Below are 24,065 nucleotides of genomic sequence, written 5' to 3' on the forward strand. Positions count from 1 at the left end.
CTACCACCACCTGTCCGTTCCGACCCAGTGGTGGGCGGTGTAGGTGGATTCCCTCCGTCCCCTTTTTGGCTATTGAACCTGTGTGCCATGTCACCCTATTGGCATTTGTGCAAGCAAAGAAGTACAAAAAACAAAGAAAATAATTGCTTTGCCTTCCAGCCGTTTGAGTTACCTTTTTCCACCGGTCGGTTCTGGTGGTGGAAAACAAGTCCACGCATAGGTTCGAAAGTCGTTGGAATCGAGCTCGAAAAAACACGCCATTCCGTCATTAACACGTAATAATGGTAATAATTCTGTAAAGACGCCATCGTTAGAATGGTTTAACTGATGCGCCTGCCTGTGGAGAACATGTTGAAGCCTTTACAGGTACGAAACAAGTTCAGTTCATTCAAATTGAAATTCAGTGATGAGCAAATTCTGTCAACTGGCGTAATAACGAGGCCAAAAAGTCCATTCCACATTACGGAATAAACAACCCAATTCCGACGTGACACATTTCATCGGTTCAAGCTGCTGTAAAGGAAAAATTTGTTTATCCTCGATGGGAACATTCCAGCAAAAGTTTAATTGGGAAGCACGATTTTCCACAATTTCGACCCTCGTATGCTGGATGGAGCACAGAGAACTCCTCGAGCGGAAATACGCCTCGGCAGAATCGACCGGGTGCGGGTTGTGAAACACGCGCTTCACTGGCGCAGCTAATTCTCCGTATATTCACCAAAAGTCAGACACGTTCCCGCACTACATATAGCGTGCTGCCGTGCCAAAGCTGTGTCGAATCGTCAATTTTGCCGACAAAAATTGACTTCAGCTTGCCTGGCACGTAGCAATTTCTTCGCGTACGTGAAAATGTGAAATCGAAGAAGCTGATTCACCTCCAAAAAAACAATCCCGGGGTGTAACCTTGGCAGGCACGGTCCTGAAGGACACGGGGGAAACCGGGCGGGCGGAGTCGTTTATGAACACCCGAAATCGCGCTGTGGTTGAAGGTGTGAGGCTTCCTGAAGTGAACATCTGCTGATTCACGCTCTTCGCCGTTCGTTACAAATTGTCGACAGACAGCTCACGAGCAGAGTAAGAGATAAAGTTTCGGGGAATTTTCCTCAGAAAACGCAATTATATCGAACGTTCGTTGCTGAGGGAAAACCTGGCATCGATTTGTGGGGAACGTTCACGCCAGAAACGTCACAATAAAATACCGAAATTTACATTTTCAATTTTACACCGAAGCACTCTTCTCATTTCCGGGCGTGAAAAAAAAGAGAATCAGCGCTTTGGAAGCATTGTCGGGTGGGTGGGTGCGATCTGGCCTACGTGTGAGGATACCGCGCTGACGTCGCCACTACTGCCGTAGCTCCGCTCAAATAAATCCCTCCTATATTGCACCATTACGCGGAAAAACTTTATCTTTTTTCCCGCCATGCTGATGCCTTCCGTAAGCCGCGCCGTTCGATGTAAAGAGGAAAGAAATAATATTTTTATTGCCCCCGTTCGTATTTCACCGACACAGGTGAGGTACGTTCCGATCGGCTAGATTGAATAATACTAAACTAGGGGTACCGAATATTACACGAATATTGGAGAAGTGCAATCCGACCAACCCCCCTGCATGGACATCCCTAAGCAAATCGCGGTTCGGGTTTTTTGGGGGTAAAAGCAGGGTTTGGATTACGCCATCGCCGCCGCTTCGAAATCTGGAAACATGACACCTCCTTAGAATGCTACTTTAGTCTCATCTTACAGCCACAAACGCCACCACCACGTCACTCCCAGTATTGACACCTGAACCACCCACTCACCCACCCCCAACGCCATCACCCAAACCATTCGGTTCGCTTCGTTCGTTCGTTTGTTTGCACGTCAATCTCCGCACCACACCATCGAACGAACAACGACAACAACAGCTGGGCATCATGAAATCATATTTTGTTACGAAATTGAAAAGCGATAAAGCGAGACAATGAAGGTGAATGCTTAACAAAAAATAGTCATAAAGGAAAGAACAACTCTGCATGCGCCGCAACAACGAACGGTGTGCGGTGCGGTCGATGGTGCCCTGGGATAAATGGGCAATTTCAATATCCTTCTACCTCGATGGACGAACATAAAATATAGGACCCATCAGACATATTCATTTTTTCGTTGCTGTTGTTGCTGCTGCTGAATGATGGATAACCTCCTTTCGGCTGGTCTGGGCTGGGCGGAGAAGAATTCCGCAGATGTGGCAGCATGCCTTCAAATATCGTGGAATGAAATTTTTATGCTCTTTCCAAGACAAGGGTAATAAAGAAATCAATTGTACCTACTACCTACTATCGAAATTTTGATTCGACCAACCAACGTACGTTACGCCACCCAACCCCGAAGGTGTAACCAACCGAACCGAACCGCGCGGTACGGAAGATTGACGTCAATTCAATTGTGCTGTGCGGCCTGTTTTATTTTTGGTTCCGCAGGGCGTAAAATGTTTCATTTCGTTCAATTATTCGGCAACTGAGAAAGAAAATGGTTCCGAAATATTATCATTGCTTAATCAGACAGCTTTATTGGCTAGCTGCGGCAGGTGGATTGGATGTTTGCTTTTTGTAAAGTGTTTTCAATCGTGATGAGATCACTTAGCGCGCATGTCAAGTAAGACAGTTATTTGATTACGCCGGGTCTCGGATCAATTTCGTGTTTTTCGACCAATTTCTAAACCTTTGTTACAGTATAACAAAGGTAAAAAGGAGCATAGTCTGGAGTCTGTGTCTTTGAAGGAGCGCAAAGAAAACTTTAGTAGTTTAGAACGATAGCAGAACAATAACCACGACCTTCGGCAGCTGAATCGTCGGGGCGCATGTTGTCCTTACTCCCTATCGTTAGTTTCAACTCAAAAATACAAGGGCCCTAGTTTTTGATAAGCCTAGATCAGACATTTGTTTGTGATTCATTAAAGAAAAAATGTTTACTGCCTAATTATTGTGAATTTTTGAAATGCTGAGATCTTTTATCTCTCTCGCTTGTTTGTTATATAACGGAGAAAAACTTTCAAAGGCTGGCTTTGTTGGTGCCGTGTGGGATTCACAATCTTTGTACTTTGTGCCTAATCAGTAAAAAAAAACTCTTTACAGGATTCCCTCGGATGAAGCGATGGGTGGTGTTTCATGCCTACTGCAATATATAGTACATTCCGGACAAAATGACGACCTTGCATGTACGAACCGATATAGATACTGACAAACAGAAACTGCGTCAGTTAAAAGTTAACTTCGTCATGCTTTCTGTTCACTCACGTTGAGAGTTTCGGTATTAGTCTGTGGGTCCATCGACCATCCATCTACCATAACGGTCGTAATTACCACTTGACCATTGACTTCACTCGCACCAGTATCCTAATGCCTTTGGTTTCTTTTCGCCTGTAGCACTCGCTCTCCTCCTCCAGAATTACGGCCATGAATGGGCAGTGAATGTTGCTAGAGAATAAAATTGAGTGTTGAGTGTGCAAGGTCTTCTTGAAGGTCTATCTTGAAGGTGGCATTCATTTGAGCAACTTTTCCGAAGACCAAAACTTTCTAGATAGTGAGACAATTCCGCAATACTATAATCCAATGCAAACTTGTCGATGTACTGAATAACTTTGTTGAAGACACCAACCTTCTATACGGTCAAGATCACGAGTTATTCTATGTTGAAACCAATTACAGTCGATATTTGTATAACGCGGGTAATTGGGACCGCGTTATATGAAGCGCGTTATACAAGTACACGTAGCATATGGAAATTGAGTTAATTGGGGCTATACCAGAATTTTACAAAGTTTTGAATCAACACAACCTTTGGAAAAGATGTCAAGTATTTATTTTTCCATCTTACAGATACTTGATGAGACAGAAAAATCACCTCTTGGTCTTCCAGAGGTTCCGGAACATCCGCTAAATTTTTATTTCTACGAAGTCTTTTCATAGCTTCAAAATTCTTTTTAAAGTCCCTAAGACTTATTATTTGACGTAATATAAGTAAAGTAAACAATCCGTGCTATTGAGAAGCGGTTTGTGAGTCAGCCTGGCCACTATGAAATGCATCGAAAGATCCGACATTAAATGATTAAAATTGATGATCAAGGGCATTGAACTGCTTATCGCGTTGACGAAAGCAACAAAGTTTTCATAGCCTGTTCGCTCTTACAAGAAGCCCCATTCTGAATTGTCCGGGAAAAGGTGAAATCAAAAGCAATAATACCTACTTCTCCCTCACTTTTTTCCGGCAAAACTCAGAAAAATATTAGATACCGTCTGCGCGGATTACGGAATGACCATGGTTAACTACGATGGTTAGATTTCTGTTAAAATTTTCCCAGAAGAGCACAATACCTGGTGAAAAGTATTTGCATCATTTCTGTTTCTAAATCTGAAAAGTTTTATATCAAACGTTTTTCAAATTGTAACGCGGATTTCAACATGAATTTTTACTTATTGTTCACTTTGACGGCCGGGTTGGCGTTTAGGGTTTAATTTTCCAATGAACGTTTTGGCGGCCATGTCGAGTCGTGAGCGGCCTATTTAGTTGAGGATTGCTGATATTCCATTTCATTTTGATCTGGTACAAATTAAAAACATTTGCATTTCTAGTGACCAATTTCTGGTAAGCTTTGAATTTTCTCCCGGTGAACCATCCACCCAAGTAGCACATTTTAGGTCTATTTAGTTAAAGCAACCGGATTACGACTGAAATTAGTCATATTTCGGTTACCACAACAACTTTGTAACAACCGTGCTAGTAGGGCAATGGCCAAATTGAGTCAGAAATAGTCAAAATATACTTCTAGTGTAGTTAAATTACACTCAAAATACTCACGATATATTCTGAATTTTTCGGAGGACCACCTTACGGCTTCCTAAGGTCACTTATTTAATACATTTTTTTAAATTTGTATCAATTACCCGACCTTAGTTACTTCAAAAATATTTTACCATTTTAACCAACTTTACCAATAAGAAAGTTTCAACGGTGTTCCGGAACCTCCAGCAGGCCAACCCGTAACTTTGTGGTTTCCGTATATCACTTAGAGAGTCAACTGTTATATGCCCTAAAAGATACTACGGTCGAATCTGTTCAAAATCGCTCAAAATTCGAGTTTAGCCCCAATTAACTCAATATCCATATGCTACGTGTATTTGTTATACGCGGAAAACCGCGTTATAGAAATATATTGGTACTTGTGCTATAGAAATCCTCGTTCTACAAATCCGCGTTATACAAATCTCTACTGTATGTCAATTCCTCCCAACTCTCTCTCAATCTCTCTCTCTCTCTTTCTTTCTTTCTCTCCTGCACCTCCAGTACTGCCAGACCTGGTCTCCCGTTTTCCAATCCTCTCAAACACCAGTTGACTGTCCGTCCTCCTCGACAGCGTACATCCTTCGAGTGCGGGGTCTGCCTCAAATTCTACGACTTCTTGCTGGTTCTCTGCGAAAAATAGCTTTGGCAGCTCTAGACACGGGTATTCGAGACACGTGCCAAACCCACCGCAGCCTGTCAAATTGTACTTACTTACATACTTTACTTTTTCGACGACAAGCCGCTTATCGAATCCATGCTGAATTTAGGAGCCGTTTCTACATTATTCGATCTTGGGCTGCCGCTCTCTAATCGCCCCTAACACCCGCTATTCTAGCATCCTCGTCAACAGTGCTCACCCAACGGGTACGTGGTCTGCTTCGAAATCGTCGGCCTCTGTCGGGTTCTCTGCTAAATGTTTTTTTCGCTGGTCTCTCATCCGACATCCTCGCTACGTGGTCAGCTCATTGTAGCCTGTCGCAGGATCTTACGCTCGAAAACTCCAAGAGCGATTGGTGGCCGTAGTGTACCACCGGGAGAATTAGCGTCTTATAGAGCGCGAGTTTTGCACGGAACTGTAGGCTACGGGACTTCAGCTGGCTACGTAATTCGTAGAAGGCCCTGTTGGCAGCCGCTATCCGCCTTGTCACATGTCACTAACGTACCAAGGTAAACAAATTCGTCGACCACTTCAAAAGTATCTCCATCTATCACCACCGCCGTTCTAACACCCAGAGGGCCAGCACGCTGTCTACCAGCCGCCATATACTTTGTTTTGGTAGAACTTATGATAAGATTTATCCTCGCAGCTTCCTCTTTAAGGGGGACCCTACTCTGGAAAGTCAGAAAAAACGAATTTTATTTTTTTGCATTTTCGAGACGCTTATACCTTCAGAAATGATCTGATCTCGTTGAAAACTTACGGCAAATATTGTGGAGTCACTTCAAGGGAAGTCCATTGCTGTATGAAACTTTGAACGCGTTTTCCCTGAAATCATGTTTCTTTAGCTGGCGGTACGTGTATCTCTGAATCTAGTGGACCGATTTGGCTGGAATTTTTTTTTCAGCATGTAAAAATGAATTGCTACGTAGCCGTTTTTTGATATGTCAACGTTTTAATTTTTATGAACTCTTAAGTAAGGAATTATTATATATATATATATATATATATATATATATATATATATATATATATATATATATATATATATATATATATATATATATATATATATATATATATATATATATATATATATATATATTCAAATATACCTTAACCAATAACCGAAATACCCGAACACATAACTATAATTCTAGCATCTGAAAAAAATTACGAAAATCTATTATTTTTCGGTCTTCCAGAGTAGGGTCCCTCCTGAAGATGGGTGTACGCTTCTTCCACAGCTCAACGGTTAACACCGACAATATCGATGTCGTCTGCAAACCCTAGGAGCATATGAGATTTAGTGATGACGGTACCGCTTCTCTGTACGCCTGCCCTTCGAATAGCATCTTCCAATGCAATGTTGAACAGCAAATTCGGAAGTCCGTCACCTTGCTTCAAACATCACAAACGAGTCCAATCTCTCACCCGCTATTCTGACGCTTGCTTTTGAACCATCAAGGGTAGCAAGTATCAGCCTAATCAGTTTTGTTAGAAAACTATGTTCAAGCATAATCTGCCACAGCTCATTTCGTTTAACTGAATCATACGCCGTCTTGAAGTCTGCAAGTTGAAATCCCGGAATTTATCGAGGACCTGTCGCAAGGTGAACACTTGGTCCGTCGTGGAGCGTCCCTCTCGAAAACCGCACTGATATTCGCCAACAATGGTTTCCTGCAACGGCCTCAACCTGAGAAACAGGCTGCAGGAGAGAATTTTGTATGCAGAATTGAGGAGAGTAATGCCTCGATAATTGCTGCATTCGAGTCGATGGCCGTTTTGTAAATAGGGCATATGAAACCTTCTAACCGGTCCGTAGGTAATTCCTCCTCAGTCCATACCTTAAGTATAATCTGATGGATTGCACAATACAGTCACATTGTACTACCTTCACTATATCAGTATATTGGTATACTTGATACAGCTTGTAGTTCGTGTGACTGCTTCACACGCACACGTATTGAGCACTCGTCGGTCAGTTTCCTTTAGCGTCCATGACTCATGTCCGTTCAGAGCCACTGGAATGATTAGTGTTCTGTAGAGCGCCAATTTTGTGCGAATTTGCAAACTACGGGACTTCAGCTGGCTACGTAATCCGCAGAAAGTCCGATTTACGGATGCAATGCGTCATTTCACTTCGTGGCTTACATCATTGTCACATGCCAGGAGCGTACCAAGGTGTATATGAATTCCTCAACTACTACATATCGTTCCCCATGCAACTTCACCTCGAGAGCAACATCGTTTGGAGTCTCACGTTCCCTGCCAGCAGCTAGGTACTTCGTTTTGGGGGTGTTACTTACTTACTTAGGTGGCTTGCCGTCCTAAGACAAAGCCTGTTGAACAAAGTTTCTCCATATAACTCGGTTGAGGGCTACCGCTCTCCAAAGCCTCGGACCCCGAGTACTCTCCGCCAGATATCGCTCCACCTGGTCTAACCGTCTTGCTCGCTGCGCTCCTGGTCGTCTTGTTCCTACCGGATTTGAGGCGGACACCATCTTTGCAAGGTAGTTGTCCGGCATTCTTGCAACATGCCCTGCCCATCGTATCCGTCCAGCTTTAGCTACATTCTGAATACTGGGTTCGCCATAGAGCTGTGCGAGTTCATGGTTCATCCTCCGCCTCCATACTCCGTTCTCCTGTACGCCGCCGAAGATCTTTCTTAGCACTCGTCGTTCGAAAACTCCGAGCACTCGCAGGTCCTCCTCGAGCATTGTCCATGTTTCATGCCCGTAGAGAACAACCGGTCTAATAAGCGTCTTGTACAGGGTGCACTTTGTACGGGGACTTAGTCTGCACGACCGCAATTGCTTGTGGAGCCCATAGTAAGCACGACTTCCGCTGATAATACGCCTCCGAATCTCACGGCTGGTATCATTGTCCGCCGTTACCAGTGAGCCAAGGTAGACAAATTCATCGACTACCTCAAACTCATCGCCGTCGATCAATATACTACTGCCCAAGCGGTGTCGTTCGGCCTCGGTTCCGCTGGCCAGCATGTACTTTGTTTTAGACGGATTTACCTTTAACCCAATCTTTTCTGCTTCGCGCTTTAGTCTGGTGTACTGTTCAGCCACCACCACAGATGTTCTGCCGATAATATCCATGTCATCGGCAAAGCAGACGAATTGACTAGATTTGTTGAATATCGTGCCCCACGTGTTGATATCCGCTCGGTTCATAACACCTTGTAGCGCTATGTTGAATAGCAGGCATGAAAGACCATCGCCTTGACGAAGCCCTCTGTGTGATTCGAATGAACTTGACAATCCACCCGAAATCCGAACACTGGGCACTGGGTACCATCCATCGTAGATTTAATCTGTTTGATGAGCTTCCTGGGGAAGCCGTTCTCGTCCATGATTTTCCATAACTCTTTCCGGTCGATGGTATCATATGCGGCTTTGAAGTCAACGAACAAATGATGCGTGGTAACTCTGTATACACGGCCCTTTAGGGAGCTGCCGTAGTGTAAATATTTGATCCGCAGTAGACCGACCTTCGACGAAGCCGGCTTTATAAGATCCCACAAATCTATTCGCAATTGGTGATAGACGGCGGAAAATGATTTAGGACAGCACTTTATAGGCGGCATTGAGAACGGTGATCGCTCGATAGTTCTCATAGTCCAACTTGTCGCCCTTTTTGTAGATCGGGCAGATAATCCCATCTTTCCACTCCTCCGGTAGCTGTTCCGTATCCCAAATTCTAACAATTAGTCGGTGCAGACAAACGGCCAGCTTTTCTGGTCCCATTTAATAAGCTCCGCTCCGATGCCATCTTTTCCAGCTGACTTGTTGCTCTTTAGCTGCATGATGGCCTCCTTAACTTCGTCTATCGTTGGGGCTGGCACCTCTTCCCCGTTTGCTGCACCGTCGAAATCGCTTTCCCCGCCGCCATGGTTTTCCGCCTGGGCGCCATTCAGGTGTTCGTCGAAGTGCTGCTTCCACCTATCGGTAACCTCACGATCGTCCGTCAGAATACTGCCAGTTTTATCCCGACACATTTCGGCTCGCGGCACAAATCCTTTGCGGGATCCGTTCAGTTTCTGGTAGAACTTCCGCGTTTCCTGAGAACGATGCAGCCGCTCCAACTCTGCATATTCCTGCTCTTCCAGGTTGCGCTTTTTCTCCCGAAAGATTTGGTTTCGCTGCATCTTCTTCTGTTTGTGTCTTTCCACGTTCTGACGTGTGGCACTGCGCATCTTGGCCGCCCGCGCAGCGTTCTCCTCATCCATCACCCTCCTACATTCATCGTCAAACCAATCGTTAGAAGAATATTAACACTAAACTATCGACAATCGTGGCATTTTCGATCTGTTGTTAAAAAAAAATATTCGTGCAGTCGGTACGTTTAGTGTTAAATTAGTTTGAGAGCATATTTGAGAACTGCTTGTAAGTGTGAACGATTCTTTTCATCACGCGAATTTTTTTATAGCATTCTTGAACAGAATCCTACCTAAATTATTTCAATGAATCATAGCAATATTCATTTTAACTTTGTTCTTCATTTACCTACACTGGAAAATGATTTATTTAATCTAAAAGTTGGATTACAGCTAATACCTTTAGCTATGATTTGAATTGCGTTGTAATGACTTTGTTTGAAATGCTTTATAGTTTACCTTAGGTAACAGACACAATAATTTGAAAATTAAATAATAATAAAAACATGTATTTAGCTTTTCTGACTTACCTCACTTTTTCCTTTGGACACACAATTTCGAATATCCGAGCTGGACGGATCAAGGACAATGGCATCTCGCTGTAAATAGAAACGCAAAACAAAAAGAACCCCATTAGCTACAAACATCAAACTCAAGGTGCCGTGAATGTTTAAAACACCGCCAAGTTCATTTATTTACAAAGCACTCCTCTCATTGATACTGAAAATATCGATGGTATAGGTAAGCAGATAAATTTCACTGATCCATCCTCGTCGTCGAGCCACGCCATCCGCTCGTATCAAAGGTAGAATATCAAACGAATAGCGCTGAAACTGGAAAGCCGCCAAAACCAATTAATTGGATCAGGATGATGTTGATGATGATGATGATGATGATGATGACGCTCCGGCTGATTGACAAAGCTGAGATGATAAGTAGCAGATCCGGAATCATCCGGTAGCATCGTCGTGGAAGATTGTCAAGCACTCGGAATGGAATGGAACGGAACGGAACGAAACGGAGTGATTCGATTCGACATCTTAATCAGCCGGCTCGCTCTCACTCGCTCTGTCGGCTAAGTAAATACGCGCGTCTGCCGACTGTGCTAATTAGCAAATTAATTAATTTTGATTCAAGAGCAAATAATGGCACACGAGAACGAAAGGATGCGGGATCGACGGTGACGAGAACGGGTGGGAAGCAAGATTCGAAACCGGATCGATTCCGTAAGCGGATTGGAATTGGTGCAAATTTCAATTGCGTTTAAATGTTCCATATTTGAGTCAACACCATTTTAACACTAATTAATCACCGGGATTGGAGCAAAAAAAAAAAAAATCGGCAAGGTAGCATCGTTACGGGTCATCTGCCCAAACGCATGCATGACCGTATGTTTGCCGTGACACCCTGTTCACTTCTGCCAAGGAAAAACTATCGAGTGGAACCGAAATTTTCAATTTCAGCTGTCAAAGCGAATCGTTCTACTTTTCACCAGTTTGTATCGGTCTTCTCTCCTCTTAGCATGGAAGGCGGTGTGGTCACCGGAGCAAATTCTTCTCGCTTTTGCACGTCCCGACCCAGGGCCAGGAGTACAGCTGTGAACTTTCCGAGTGTAGAACTAATTGAATTTTTATGAAAACCAACGTGTCAGTAGCAGAAACGTGTGACACTGACAGGGATTTTTCCTTCCCTTTTCTGCATTCGTTGAAGGATTAGAATTGCTGATTCTACGGGTTGAGCGAAACTAACCAGTTGGAATTAGAGTTGGTAACCAGGTACTCAATATGTAACTTTGAAGTAAAATGTGCTGAATGTGGACCGAGTGTCCACATGAATGATTAATTCAACCATAAAAGTGGACCCGAAAATTGGAAATGACGCACAGCTTCTCGGCACTTTCTCGGCACTCAATTCTGTCTTTCAAATCCCGTACTCTGTTTGCGAACTTTATATCAATTGAGTCGTAATTTTGTTTATCAATGTTCCACAATTCTAAAATGTAATACGCCGCACCCCCAGCCAACAACAAACACCGCCATTACCGTTAATCCCTCAGGAATCAAGCGCTGTCACATTTGCTCATCGGATGAAACCATAATTTTTCCCCTGTCAGTCGAAGATAAACTTCTGCGACCAAAAGCAAACCGGCGGGGTATGCGGGGAACTCCCTCGTAACGCGCACATCTAAAACCCCCTGGAAAAACGCCGTGTTTGTAGACACTATTTAATTTACCCATATCGCTCTGGTTTACAGTGCTAAAAGCGACGTTCACATTACAAATGGTCTTCGACAGCGATTCCTCCCGGCTCGCGCGCGGAACGAAACTTGCGGATGTTCATCTCTCTTGGGATTTCGAGTGGATTCAATTATTTTTGTGTACGCTATTTTTAATCAAGATCTGTTCTGTTCCATTTGCCGGTCTCGTCTCCTGGCACGGAGGAAAACTGGAGTTGACAGGGAGAGCCTGCAAATGGTCTTCGGTCGTGCGTTTGCACGTTGAATCGCTTCTTACCGTGCCATCATACGCGCGACGTACTGTGTGCATGTGGAAGATTTTCCCCTTTCATTCATTCATTGCTGCTATCCGACGTCTGTTCCGACTATCCGGTTATTCAGTATCGGCATCGGTTGGGTGCGTTGTTTGGGCTGCAAGGATACCGGCATCACACCGTACACCGTACGTACGCAGTGCTGTATTTATTTATAGCTTATATTTTCAGGAACCTAGTCTGTCTGAATGGATGGCATCAAAGCTCAAAACGGCAACGCAATTAATATAAATTCTTTGTGAATATAATTTCACTCTTGCGCCAACCGATCCAACCAGTCAGCCAGCCAGTGGCGGCGGGCACTGGCAACGGCAACGGCAACCGGAGTGCAACAGCGCGTGTTTATTCCTGCTGTCGGAATTACACTTTTTCGGCTGTGCTTTCGCAAAAATGAATGGAATTCCTCGGAGAATTATGCTCGCATGAACTCGGGGGAAATAATAATTAATGAACATAAATATTTGAACATTTTTAAACTAATGCCCGGGGCGTGCCATTTGGCGGTGTTGCGTATTATGGGAGGGATAAACGCTGGAAATTTATGCCGCACAGTTTGGTTCGCTTTTTTACAAAATTGTACAAATTATTGCCTACTCTGTATAGAGCGATAAGAAAATCAAATATCGAACACTATTTCTCTCGATTATTCAATGGGGAAATTTATTTTTTTCATTCATCAATGAATATATTTGTCAATATTTGCATATTTGTAAGAATAATTATCCATATGACATAGTATGTTGATATGAAGACAAATACATAATATTTGTATAGTTTACTTCCTCTAAAAAGTGGCGAATGCTGAAAGTTTAAATTAAAATATTTTGATTATTGAACATCAATATCATCGACGCCACCCGTAACGTCGTGACCGGACACAATACCACTAACTGCCTTTGATTTGGCAATGACACTAACAACTGTAGCTCCATCTCATTGCGATCTGTGAATCAGTGCTCGATGTTCGTTGGCCAGTTGCTGTGGAAACCATCGAGTCACAAACCACAATTGTTTCGGACGATCGTTTTAAGATCAGTTTCAGTTATGAACTCTGAGTTTAGTTACTGAAATGGCTCCCAAATTCCTTGGTTGTCGTTCCCTAGTGTTGCCTCGAGATCACTCGTCGGTCCTCCTTTCTCGACACGGAAGAGCTGGTCCAACATGTCTTGGTGGTTATCACCATCAACCGTCCCTTAACAAGAATCAAACACGAAGATGCCACTTGGAATTTGGAATTGGAGCTTTCGGAGCGAAACACATCGGACTGCTCAACTTGACTTCACAAGAAAGAGGTCGACATCGCCGTCACCCGGAAATCCATCTCAAAACGGAAGCTAGCATATATCTTTTAGAAGTCCAGATTCTGAGACTCGACTGTACCAGCGCAGGAGGAGAGGCAATGACCACTGCACAGTGGTCCGAAAGGCCGAAAAGCGGAACTTTTTTTTCTAGTGTCTTTTGCTTTCATTTTATCATTCATGGTCTTCAGCACTTTTGTTCGTATGATTCTTGTTCGTCCCCTGGGGACATAAACGACTACAATTTTTGAAAAATTCAATATCCTCCTATTTCAGATTTTGATTCTGCAGTCTTTTCCGCTTATTTTGATACTAATTTTGTAATAATCCGACCACGGGAAGTGGTCGAAAAACTCAACGGAATAAAACACCGCTCCTGAAAAACCACGATTTCAAAACTTTATGTACCTTTTTCTCAGAAACTACACAAAGTATTGGAACAAGCTTTTATTTTGTTTTGTTGGTAGGAGCAAAGAGTTTTATAACTTTCGAGCTTTGTCACCGAAATACAGCTTGAAAAAAACGAAAAAGAAGAAGAAAAAATGACTGAAAAAACAAAATTTTGTCTATTTTTTCTTTTTTCTCTGGCTGTGGCATTCTTTTGTGTTAGTAGATAGACATATAGTTTCTTCGGAATAGTTATGGAAAATATAAAAGCAAACAACTTTGCTTAAGAAATGACATTTCTATCTCTATCGAGTGCAGAGCTATAGAGCATTTTCCTGGGAAATTCTTTAAAAATAAGTTTTTCCTACTTAGCTACTGTTGGTTGCATTTTACAAGAATATATGGTTCTAGGAGATTATTGAAGGCCTCAAAATACACATTTTTGCAGAATTTTGCAAATCTCTAGGACCTTTCCTTACAAAGTTATAGCTTTTGGCTAGTGAAGTTAAGGAAAAATAAAGCTTAAATAAGCGATAACTTTGAAAGGAAAGGTCCTAGAAATTAGCACCCTTCTGCAAAAACATGTGTTTTGAGGGCTTTAATAATCTCCTAGAACCATATATGCTTGTAAAATGCAGCTAACCTACGCTAAGTATGAAAAACTTATTTTTAAAGAATTTCCAAAGAAAATGCTCTATAGCTTTGCGCTCGATAGATATAGAAATGACATTTCTTTAATAAAGTTCTTTGCTTTTATATTTTTAATAACTTCGACGAAGAAATCATGTGGCTATCTACTAACACAAAAAATGGGCGTGTATCGAGCCTTTAGCAAACGCGAAACACATAAAACGTATGCTTGCCGTGCTTTCATTTGGTTGGTTGGGGACAAGCGGAACCCCCACAAGTTTATAGTACTCGACTTAATCTTTAAGATGAAATGCTTGATTTTATAAATCCGCTTGTCCCATTTTACCACATGGGCTCGTAAAACTATAGAAATTTAAAGCTTGAATATTCGATAACTTAGCAAGTAAAGATCCAAGAGATTTGCGGTCTTCTGCAAAAACGTGTATTTTGAAAGCTTCGATAATTGCCTAGAACATTGTATTCTTGAAAAATGCAACTAAGAAAAGCTAAGTATGAAAAACCAATTTTTAAAGAAATTTTAAAGAATATGCCTTATAGTTCAGCACTCGATGAAGATAGAAATTTTATTTCTTCAGAAAAGTTACTTGTTTTTATATTGTTTACAACTTTGCCATAGGAACTATGTCTATTTTTTAGTAAGCAATGACTAACTTTTGACAGTTTTAGATTAAGGAGGATATCCATACAAACAAAAATGCTGAAGACCACAAATGATAAAATGAAAACAAAAGACACTAGGAAAAAAGTTCCGTTTTCGCCCTTTTGGACTACTGTGATCTGCTGTGAGACGCAACACTAACTGCCAGCAGTTGCCGAGCTTCAACTTAAAATTCTTCGAGATCATCAGGATCGAAACCAAACATTGATGGGTCCAATCAGCACCATAGCGGCTTAGTGTCCCAAACAAGCCAGTGCCCGTGGCGATACGGCCGCTCAATTACTATCTGACTCGGTCAAAATGATTTTACGGCGGACGAAATCATCGCTGAGGACTTCAATGCATGGCATGAAGTGTGGAGCAACTGACGGAGAGCCCGTCGTTGCGTCGTCGTCGTCAACAGCAATCATCTCCATTCAACTCGAGCTTGACCACTCGCCTTCAGTTTATCCGAAAAACCGTGTTCATGCATTATCTGCCATACCTGGACTCGACCAACTGTATCGCATGCTTCTTGAAATCAATGAAGAATTGATGCGTGGGCACGTTGTACTCCTGACATTTCTGCAAGAACTGTCAGATGGTAAATTTTGGTCCCTAGTTTCATGAGCCCCCAGGAAGCCCGTCTGATAATTTTCTACGTACCTTGTTGGCGGAATTTGCAAGTGTTATACCTCAAGATCCATTCCTTCGGTAGCTTCCACTTCTCCAAAACCTTGGAAATAACCCTGTATAGATCCATTACCAGCATTTCTCGGCCATGTTTATAAAGCTCTACCGGAAGGCGCTTCCTAACGGCGGCTTTGTTGGTCTTCAGCAACTAGATTTCTCGTTTGAGGTTTGAAATCAGGTGCTGGACCATTATTATCTTCCGAGATACCCTGTTGCAGATCGACCAGCCACTGAAATCCTTTCAGCAAGTTACCTTCATCCAGACAAATGCGATCCCCGTTCATAACATCAGATAAGCCTCTCTCTCTTCAAATTCACTATTCCACCAAACATCTTATGTGATTGCGCAATATCTGCCGACGCCACTACCAGCGAATTGGTGACCGGTAGAAAAGGACAATGGTAAACCATTTTTCTAGGGTAATCTGGGAGCTCAAGATCGGAGGAATAAGAAATTGCAAGAAATAATCGGTATAAGACACGGCAAAGAACAAGGAAACGATAAATGTATACCGATTGGAAGCTCGGTGCCAGGACTTTCCGAGCTTTCCATGGACCGGCTCTAGCTGGCTTGTTTTACGAATTCCAGGACAAGCTCGAGAGAACCTATTGAGTGTCGTGAAGGTCATCATCGGAAATGCAAATGCGCAAATCGGGATGGAGGAGATCTTCCGTTCTGTCATTGGAATACCTTCATCTGTCGACCAATGATAACGATCTGAGGCACGGATATGGCCATCTGTAGCACCTACTCTCCACGTCTGAACATTCGGAAATACACCTGGGGGCATCCGAATGGAAACTCTAAGTTCTAAGATCGATAATGTCCTGTTCGACAGTCGGACACTTTTCGGATGTCATCGATGTACGGTCTTTTCGGGGGCCTAATATCGACTCTGACCGCTATCTCATCGTATGTAAGTCGTCGTAAGTGGTCGTGCCACGACGGATCAGATGTTTACCTTGCGTCAGTTCAGTGGATAAATGCCGGGAGTACAACTTACAGACCGATCATCTGTTTGTAGATTTAAGGCGGTGTACGATTCAGTCAAACGAAATGAGCTATGGCAGATATGATACAATATGGTTTTATGGTTTAAAATGGATATGGCCCAAAATTGTTGGTTGGATCAGAATAACGGGTGTGACCTCAGACCTTAGAAAGTGCAATGCGAAGAGCACATGGAAAAGACTATCATCAAGAAATCTCCCATGTTTCTTGGTTTTACGGATGACGTTAATATCATCGCAATCAACCGCAGAACAATGAAAGAGGTCTTTAGACCTTTTAAATGGAAAGCAGCATGATTGGGACTTACCATTAACACCGCTAAAATAAAGTTGCTGGCAGGAAACGTGGAAGACCAAATGGTTTAGGGGCCGTGAAGTTGCGACGAACTGCATCTGCGAATCGGGCTTTCTACGGATTACAAAGCTACCTGAAGTTCCTCAGTTTGCAAATTTGCACAAAACGGACGTTCTACAGAACTTTAACCCTCCGGGTGGCCCTAGAGGAGCGGTGACGCGAAAGAAAGCTGAAAGGGCTTGGCGTTTCAGAGCGTAAAATTCTGCGATTTATATTTGGTGGCGAAATAGAAAATGGAGTGTGGTGCAGACGCAGAAAACACATACAAGTATTCAAATATGCTGGTACGAGTATAGTGACGATAGTACAATGTGGTAGGTTGCGGCAGGCTGGGAAAGTGGCCAGAATACCCAATAGAAAAATTGCTAAAATTATTTTCAGCAGAGAACCAGGAAGACGCCGTAGATTTTGGGGCAGACCTCGCACCCGATGGATGTGCACTGCCGAGGACGACGCAAGGTCAGCTGGTGTTCGATGGGATTAACTCCAACAGTACTGGAGGATCATAATCCGTTCGGCGCACGAACGATAACGGACTGTCACCACTAATGTAAAGTAAAATAAGTAAAATCATCTCGAATGTTAAAGCTAATATAGCAGCCTTATGAGAAACGGTAGCATAGTCCTATTAAGGCAATCAACAGAGCAGACCTTATGACGAAAACGAAGTGTCCTATGACCAGCAAGAGGCAGCGTACGCCAGCCATTTCGTTTTCCTTAAATAACCTGAAGGAGGGTGCATAAATGACGGCGGTTTACACTGACCTGAAAGTTTCCTTTAATCGCGTTGACCATGAAGTGTTATTGTGTCGGATGAACGAGCTAGGAATTTCTACTGATTTTACGAGATTGATAAGGTCTTACTTAACTAGCCGAAAATTATGTGCAGAGATTGGTAGAACAGAATCGGAAATAAATTGCAATCCTTTGGGAGTTCTTCAAGGAAGCAACTTAGGCTCTTTGCTTTTCATTATGTTCATCAAGGAGTTCTCGATATTTCTACCACCTAGATGTCGCTGATTTTATGCTAACAATGTTAACATATACCAGCGTGTAGAAACCGTTCTCGACTATTTGAAACTACAGCAGCCAGCTAATCTCTTTGAGGCGTGGTGCACGATAAATTGCTAGCGATCAGTATCCTCTAGTGCAATGCAGTCATATTCCTCCGCAAGCTTTACCCAGATACCTTCGACTACTCTATTTTTACCCATGCATTGCAACGAGTTGATCGCTTTTGTAACCTAGGAGTAAATATAGAGGGCTGTCTATTGGTCGTATTCATTTTAAAAATTTCTAATAAGTTCTGGGATCCACATTAAATGCGAACTCTGGTTTTGGACTACTGGCTCTTTACTCTGAACTTTGAACTCCGGACACTGGACCGTGGACTCTGGTTGCTGGACTCTGGACTCTACACCCTGAGCTCTGGATTTCGGGCTCTGGATTCTCTGGATTCTTGATTCTAGTCACTGAACTCTGAACTCTGAACTCCGAGCTCTGGACTCTGAATTCTGAACTCAGAACTTTAGACTCCGGATTTTGTGCTCGGGATTCAGGACGCTAAGTTCTGGACTCTGACTCTGGACTCTGGTTTTTGGACTACTGACTTTTGACCCTGGACTCTGAACTCTGGTCTCTGGACTCTGGACTCCGGACTCTGGCCTCTAGACTCTGGACCCTGGGCTCTGGACTCTGGACTCTGGACTCTGGACTCTGGACTCTGGCCTCTAGACTCTGGACTCTGGACTCTGGACTCTGGACTCTGGACTCTGGACTCTGGACTATGGACTCTTGACCCTGGTCTCTGAACTCTGGACTCTGGACTCTGGACTCTGGACTATGGACTCTGGACTCTGGACCCTGGGCTCCGGACTATGGACTCTGGACTCTGGACTCTGGACTCTGGACTTTGGACTCTGGACTCTGGACTCTGGACTCTGGACTCTGGACTATGGACTCTTGACCCTGGTCTCTGGACTCTGGACTCCGGACTCTGGCCTCTAGACTCTGGACCCTGGGCTCTGGACTCTGGACTCTGGACTCTGGACTCTGGACTCTGGACTCTGGCCTCTAGACTCTGGACTCTGGACTCTGGACTCTGGACTCTGGACTCTGGACTCTGGACTCTGGACTCTGGACTATGGACTCTTGACCCTGGTCTCTGAACTCTGGACTCTGGACTCTGGACTCTGGACTATGGACTCTGGACTCTGGACTCTGGACTCTGGACTCTGGACTCTGGACTCTGGACTCTGGACTCTGGACTCTGGACTCTGGACTCTGGACTCTGGACTCTGGACTCTGGACCCTGGGCTCTGGACTATGGACTCTGGACTCTGGACTCTGGACTCTGGCCTCTAGACTCTGGACTCTGGACTCTGGACTCTGGACTCTGGACTCTGGACTCTGGACTCTGGACTCTGGACTCTGGACTATGGACTCTTGACCCTGGTCTCTGAACTCTGGACTCTGGACTCTGGACTCTGGACTATGGACTCTGGACTCTGGACTCTGGACTCTGGACTCTGGACTCTGGACTCTGGACTATGGACTCTGGACTCTGGACTCTGGACTCTGGACTCTGGACTCTGGACTCTGGACTCTGGACTCTGGACTCTGGACTCTGGACTCTGGACCCTGGGCTCTGGACTATGGACTCTGGACTCTGGACTCTGGACTCTGGACTCTGGACTCTGGACTCTGGACTATGGACTCTTGACCCTGGTCTCTGAACTCTGGACTCTGGACTCTGGACTCTGGACTATGGACTCTGGACTCTGGACCCTGGGCTCCGGACTATGGACTCTGGACTCTGGACTCTGGACTCTGGACTTTGGACTCTGGACTCTGGACTCTGGACTCTGGACTCTGGACTATGGACTCTTGACCCTGGTCTCTGGACTCTGGACTCCGGACTCTGGCCTCTAGACTCTGGACCCTGGGCTCTGGACTCTGGACTCTGGACTCTGGACTCTGGACTCTGGACTCTGGCCTCTAGACTCTGGACTCTGGACTCTGGACTCTGGACTCTGGACTCTGGACTCTGGACTATGGACTCTTGACCCTGGTCTCTGAACTCTGGACTCTGGACTCTGGACTCTGGACTATGGACTCTGGACTCTGGACTCTGGACTCTGGACTCTGGACTCTGGACTCTGGACTCTGGACTCTGGACTCTGGACTCTGGACCCTGGGCTCTGGACTATGGACTCTGGACTCTGGACTCTGGACTCTGGACTCTGGACTATGGACTCTGGACTCTGGACTCTGGACTCTGGACTCTGGACTCTGGACTATGGACTCTGGACTCTGGACTCTGGACTCTGGACTCTGAACTCTGGACTCCGGGCTCTGGACTGTGGACTTTGGATTCAGGACGCTAAATTTTTAGAATACTGACTCTTGACTCTGGACTTTGGACTCTGGATGCTGAACTCTGGACTCTCGACTCTGAACTCTGGACTTCAGACTCTGGATTGTCACTGGACTCTGAAGTTCGGGCTCTGGACTCTGAAATCTGGACTTTGGACTCTAGGCCCTAGATTCTGGATTCTGGACTCTGAGCTCTAGACTCTGGATTATGGACTCTGAACTCTAAACTCTGAACTTTGGACTCTGTACTCTGAACTTTGCAATTTTAGACTCTGGACTCTGGATTCAGGGTGCTAAACTCTAGACTGTGGACTCTGAACTCTTGACGTTCAACTCTGGACTCTGCATTCCACTTTAGCTTCCAATAAATTTTCAGATTTAAAGTTGAGACAACCAGTTTGCATTTGATGGGATGAATTGTATTTCATCATATCAGATATTTAAAAAATTGAATTTACAGATTGTTGATTCTTAAAATGGCAGCGCTCTGTTTATTCCATTATCCACTGCATTTCATATTGGCTTCGCTATATAGATGCCCAGTTTAAACATTCATGGAATAAAGATTTACATACCGATATCAGTATTTGGTAGATGACATTTGCAGCTCTGAGTCAAGCCACTTTCGCTTCTCTTTATTTTTTGTCCAAAAAGTAATGTCAGTGATTGTATTGGCAAGCGACAGTATGATCGAATCTATTGGTTTTGGAATAAGTGGTCATCTTCTGAAGCTACTGCTCAGTCGTTTTTGATCATCAGAAAAATGGGGACATGGTTTATCACCGGGATTGACACTCTGGGATCGACCCCTATGTTTTTTCATGGAACTGGATTCGGTTTCCCATGCAAGCCATTATGCAGGGCTAATTAAAATAAAAGTTTGCTAAAAATTTTATGTAAAACTTTGCAAATTTGCAAAACTGAACAAAGGGCCCTTTGAAATTTCTCAGTAGTGGACGAACCAAAGAGTAATGAAAAGCTATCCAACAATGTAGATCCTTAAAATCACAGGAAACTTTGGAGATGAAACCAAGTTGACGTGTGGTGTAAACAAAACTGCTTTTAACTTTTAACTGCTACTTATATATTTGGCAATACTAATTACGAGCCATTTCCTGCGACTGCAATCAATGAAATTGTTTAACAAGTCTTGCAAATAAGCACAATCTTCTGTGGTTCGAGCTACCAATACAATTTAAACCATTAGCAAGTGCTAGTTTGCATTTCAATGCCAGTAACAGAGGTAACTCATTGAAATATAGCATGAATAATAAAGGTCCCGTGTTGCTTCCTTGCGGCATTCCTAACTAAAAATGGCGCAAGGAAAATTGCAAAATTGTTTTTTGTTTATCGATATGCGTCATATGATTTGACTTTTATTAGGGAAGAGTGAATACTTGAAGTGAAAAATGACAAATTGGATGAACTACAAGAATTTTTTGTATTCGGCTAGAAATATTGTCTCCTGCGAAGGAGGGACTGGAACCCATAACGATCAATTTTCGATTGAGTATGAGAAAAGATGTCGCTCTCACTATTATCTCGAAGAACTGCAAGGCCATCTGAGGTGTTAGCGATGCCACGATAATATGAAAGCTGAAACTCCAGGATAGCAATTTGTGAATTAGCATCTTTCCTAGAATATTTGGAATGTTAGGCAGAATGTTAGATGGTGATGGGTACTAACAATGAAGCTTTGCTATCGATCTATAACTATTGACTTTTTCGTTTGAAATGCATGTGTAGCCTCTGGCCAAAATATGATTTCGCCAAGCCGGCACTATATGCCACACTGCATGGGAAATATGGGGATTATTGAGAGAAAAGTTCAATGAGACATTAATCTCTTTTTCTGTGAACTGGCCGTCATGACCTTGTCATTGATACCTGTAGATACCAGTATCACAAAGGTGAGATACCAGCTGAAGTGCTCTAAAATATAATCTAAAATTACTCTGCTCGCAAGGACCGCAAACACGCATAGTTGCGGTCAACATTTACATGAAATCATGTTTGTTATTACAAACTAAATGGCAGTCACCAATTTATCGATCCAAAAGAAAATTATATAAACTTTTTTCAATCTTGCTGTATTTCATCTCAAAATCAAAAAATTACCTTCAAAAGAAGAAGAACAAGATTGTTGTCGAAGGTTAATGAAACATCGTTGATCCGGTCCAGTCCGGTCTAGGAGCTAGATGCCGACATTTCATTAAATTAAACGTTTCAAGCTAAACCGTCAGCAGGCGTCTTCGTAATCTTTACAGCCAAAAACTCCACCCAAAAGGAAGCTCTTTCACATAAAAAAAACGATGAGAATCATGTTCTTATGTTCTAAGAATATCAGTCTCCGGCTCAGACAAGTGTCTGCGAAGCATGGAGCAGTATCCTCTTGAGTGAAGCTGTTTTCAAAGAAATGACGAGCGAAAAATTGCTAAAAGCAAGTGCTGGAATTATGCAAGTAAAATTAAAGAAACACTCAAATGAGAGATATTTCTACCGAATTTAATAAGAAGACATTAATTATTATTTCAAACCCATTGATCATCTTGTGTTATTTTCGATAATCAGTTGAATTATTCAAAGCTTTCACCAAAATATTAACCAAAATGTTGGAGGGCAATACAAATGTATTAACGCATGAATAATTACAGTACTTTTTATTAAGATTAGATGTTCAATATAATGCTGATAACCATTTTACAGTTTGAAGTGACGTGAATTCTTCATCAAATAACTCTCAAGAGCCACAATATAATGAAACTTTGTAACAAAGCTGCTAGCTTCAGTTATATTTGTTGTAGTGAAACTCAGAGAGGTACATTTTCATTTTGGAATAAGCAATATTCCAATACAGGTTGTGTAATATCAAATGTGACAAACCGTTGATTCTCTAGTCGTTCGATTTTTTTTCTCCAACCATTTTACCTTTATTTAAAATATCCCTCCAACTGCACAGGGACTGCAGTCCCCCGCAGCAGCAGCCACTCTACGCGAGCACGTTGCTCGGGCTTAGCCCGATGACAGTCAAGCAGTTTATCAAACAAAACGCACATTACATCTTGATGACTGTGTTAATCCAGCCTGATTATCAAAGCCCACAGTCACCCTTCAAAAAGCGCAAAATCGGGCTTGACATGCCTTTGCGCCTTTGCCCATTCAGTGTGGAAGCGACGGGGTTTTTTTTAAAGCGCAAAAGGCACCCGATCCGGTTCATCCCAGTCTATAAAACCCTCTCAACGTCACACGATATCCGGGACCTGTCTGTCAGTGTCGTCGAGAGTTCAAGCCTATTATCCGGCTATCTGTTTGATCACAACATGTCCCCGCACGGCCGCCGCCGCCGCATTGCGTTGGTTTGGCTCGGCTAACGAGAAAAACCAAGCGCAGGGGAGCAGCAGACGACGACATGCCCTATCTGTTCTCAAGACAGGAAGGGAAGGGGCAAATCTGGCCGTACC

General features: G+C 43.3%; 1 protein-coding gene across 1 annotated transcript in view; it reads right to left on the reverse strand.

Moving 5' to 3' along the window:
• LOC128738390 (semaphorin-2A) overlaps positions 1-24,065 on the reverse strand; it is a 195,322-nt gene that overhangs the window by 49,739 nt on the left and 121,518 nt on the right. Inside the window, exon 5 of the mRNA XM_053833474.1 lies at positions 10,178-10,246. Within this exon, the coding sequence (XP_053689449.1) occupies positions 10,178-10,246 (69 nt within the window). The remainder of the gene's footprint in view (positions 1-10,177; positions 10,247-24,065) is intronic.

Source organism: Sabethes cyaneus, chromosome 2, assembly GCF_943734655.1.
Source record: "Sabethes cyaneus chromosome 2, idSabCyanKW18_F2, whole genome shotgun sequence".
In the NCBI taxonomy this organism is placed as follows: Eukaryota; Metazoa; Arthropoda; class Insecta; order Diptera; family Culicidae; genus Sabethes; species Sabethes cyaneus.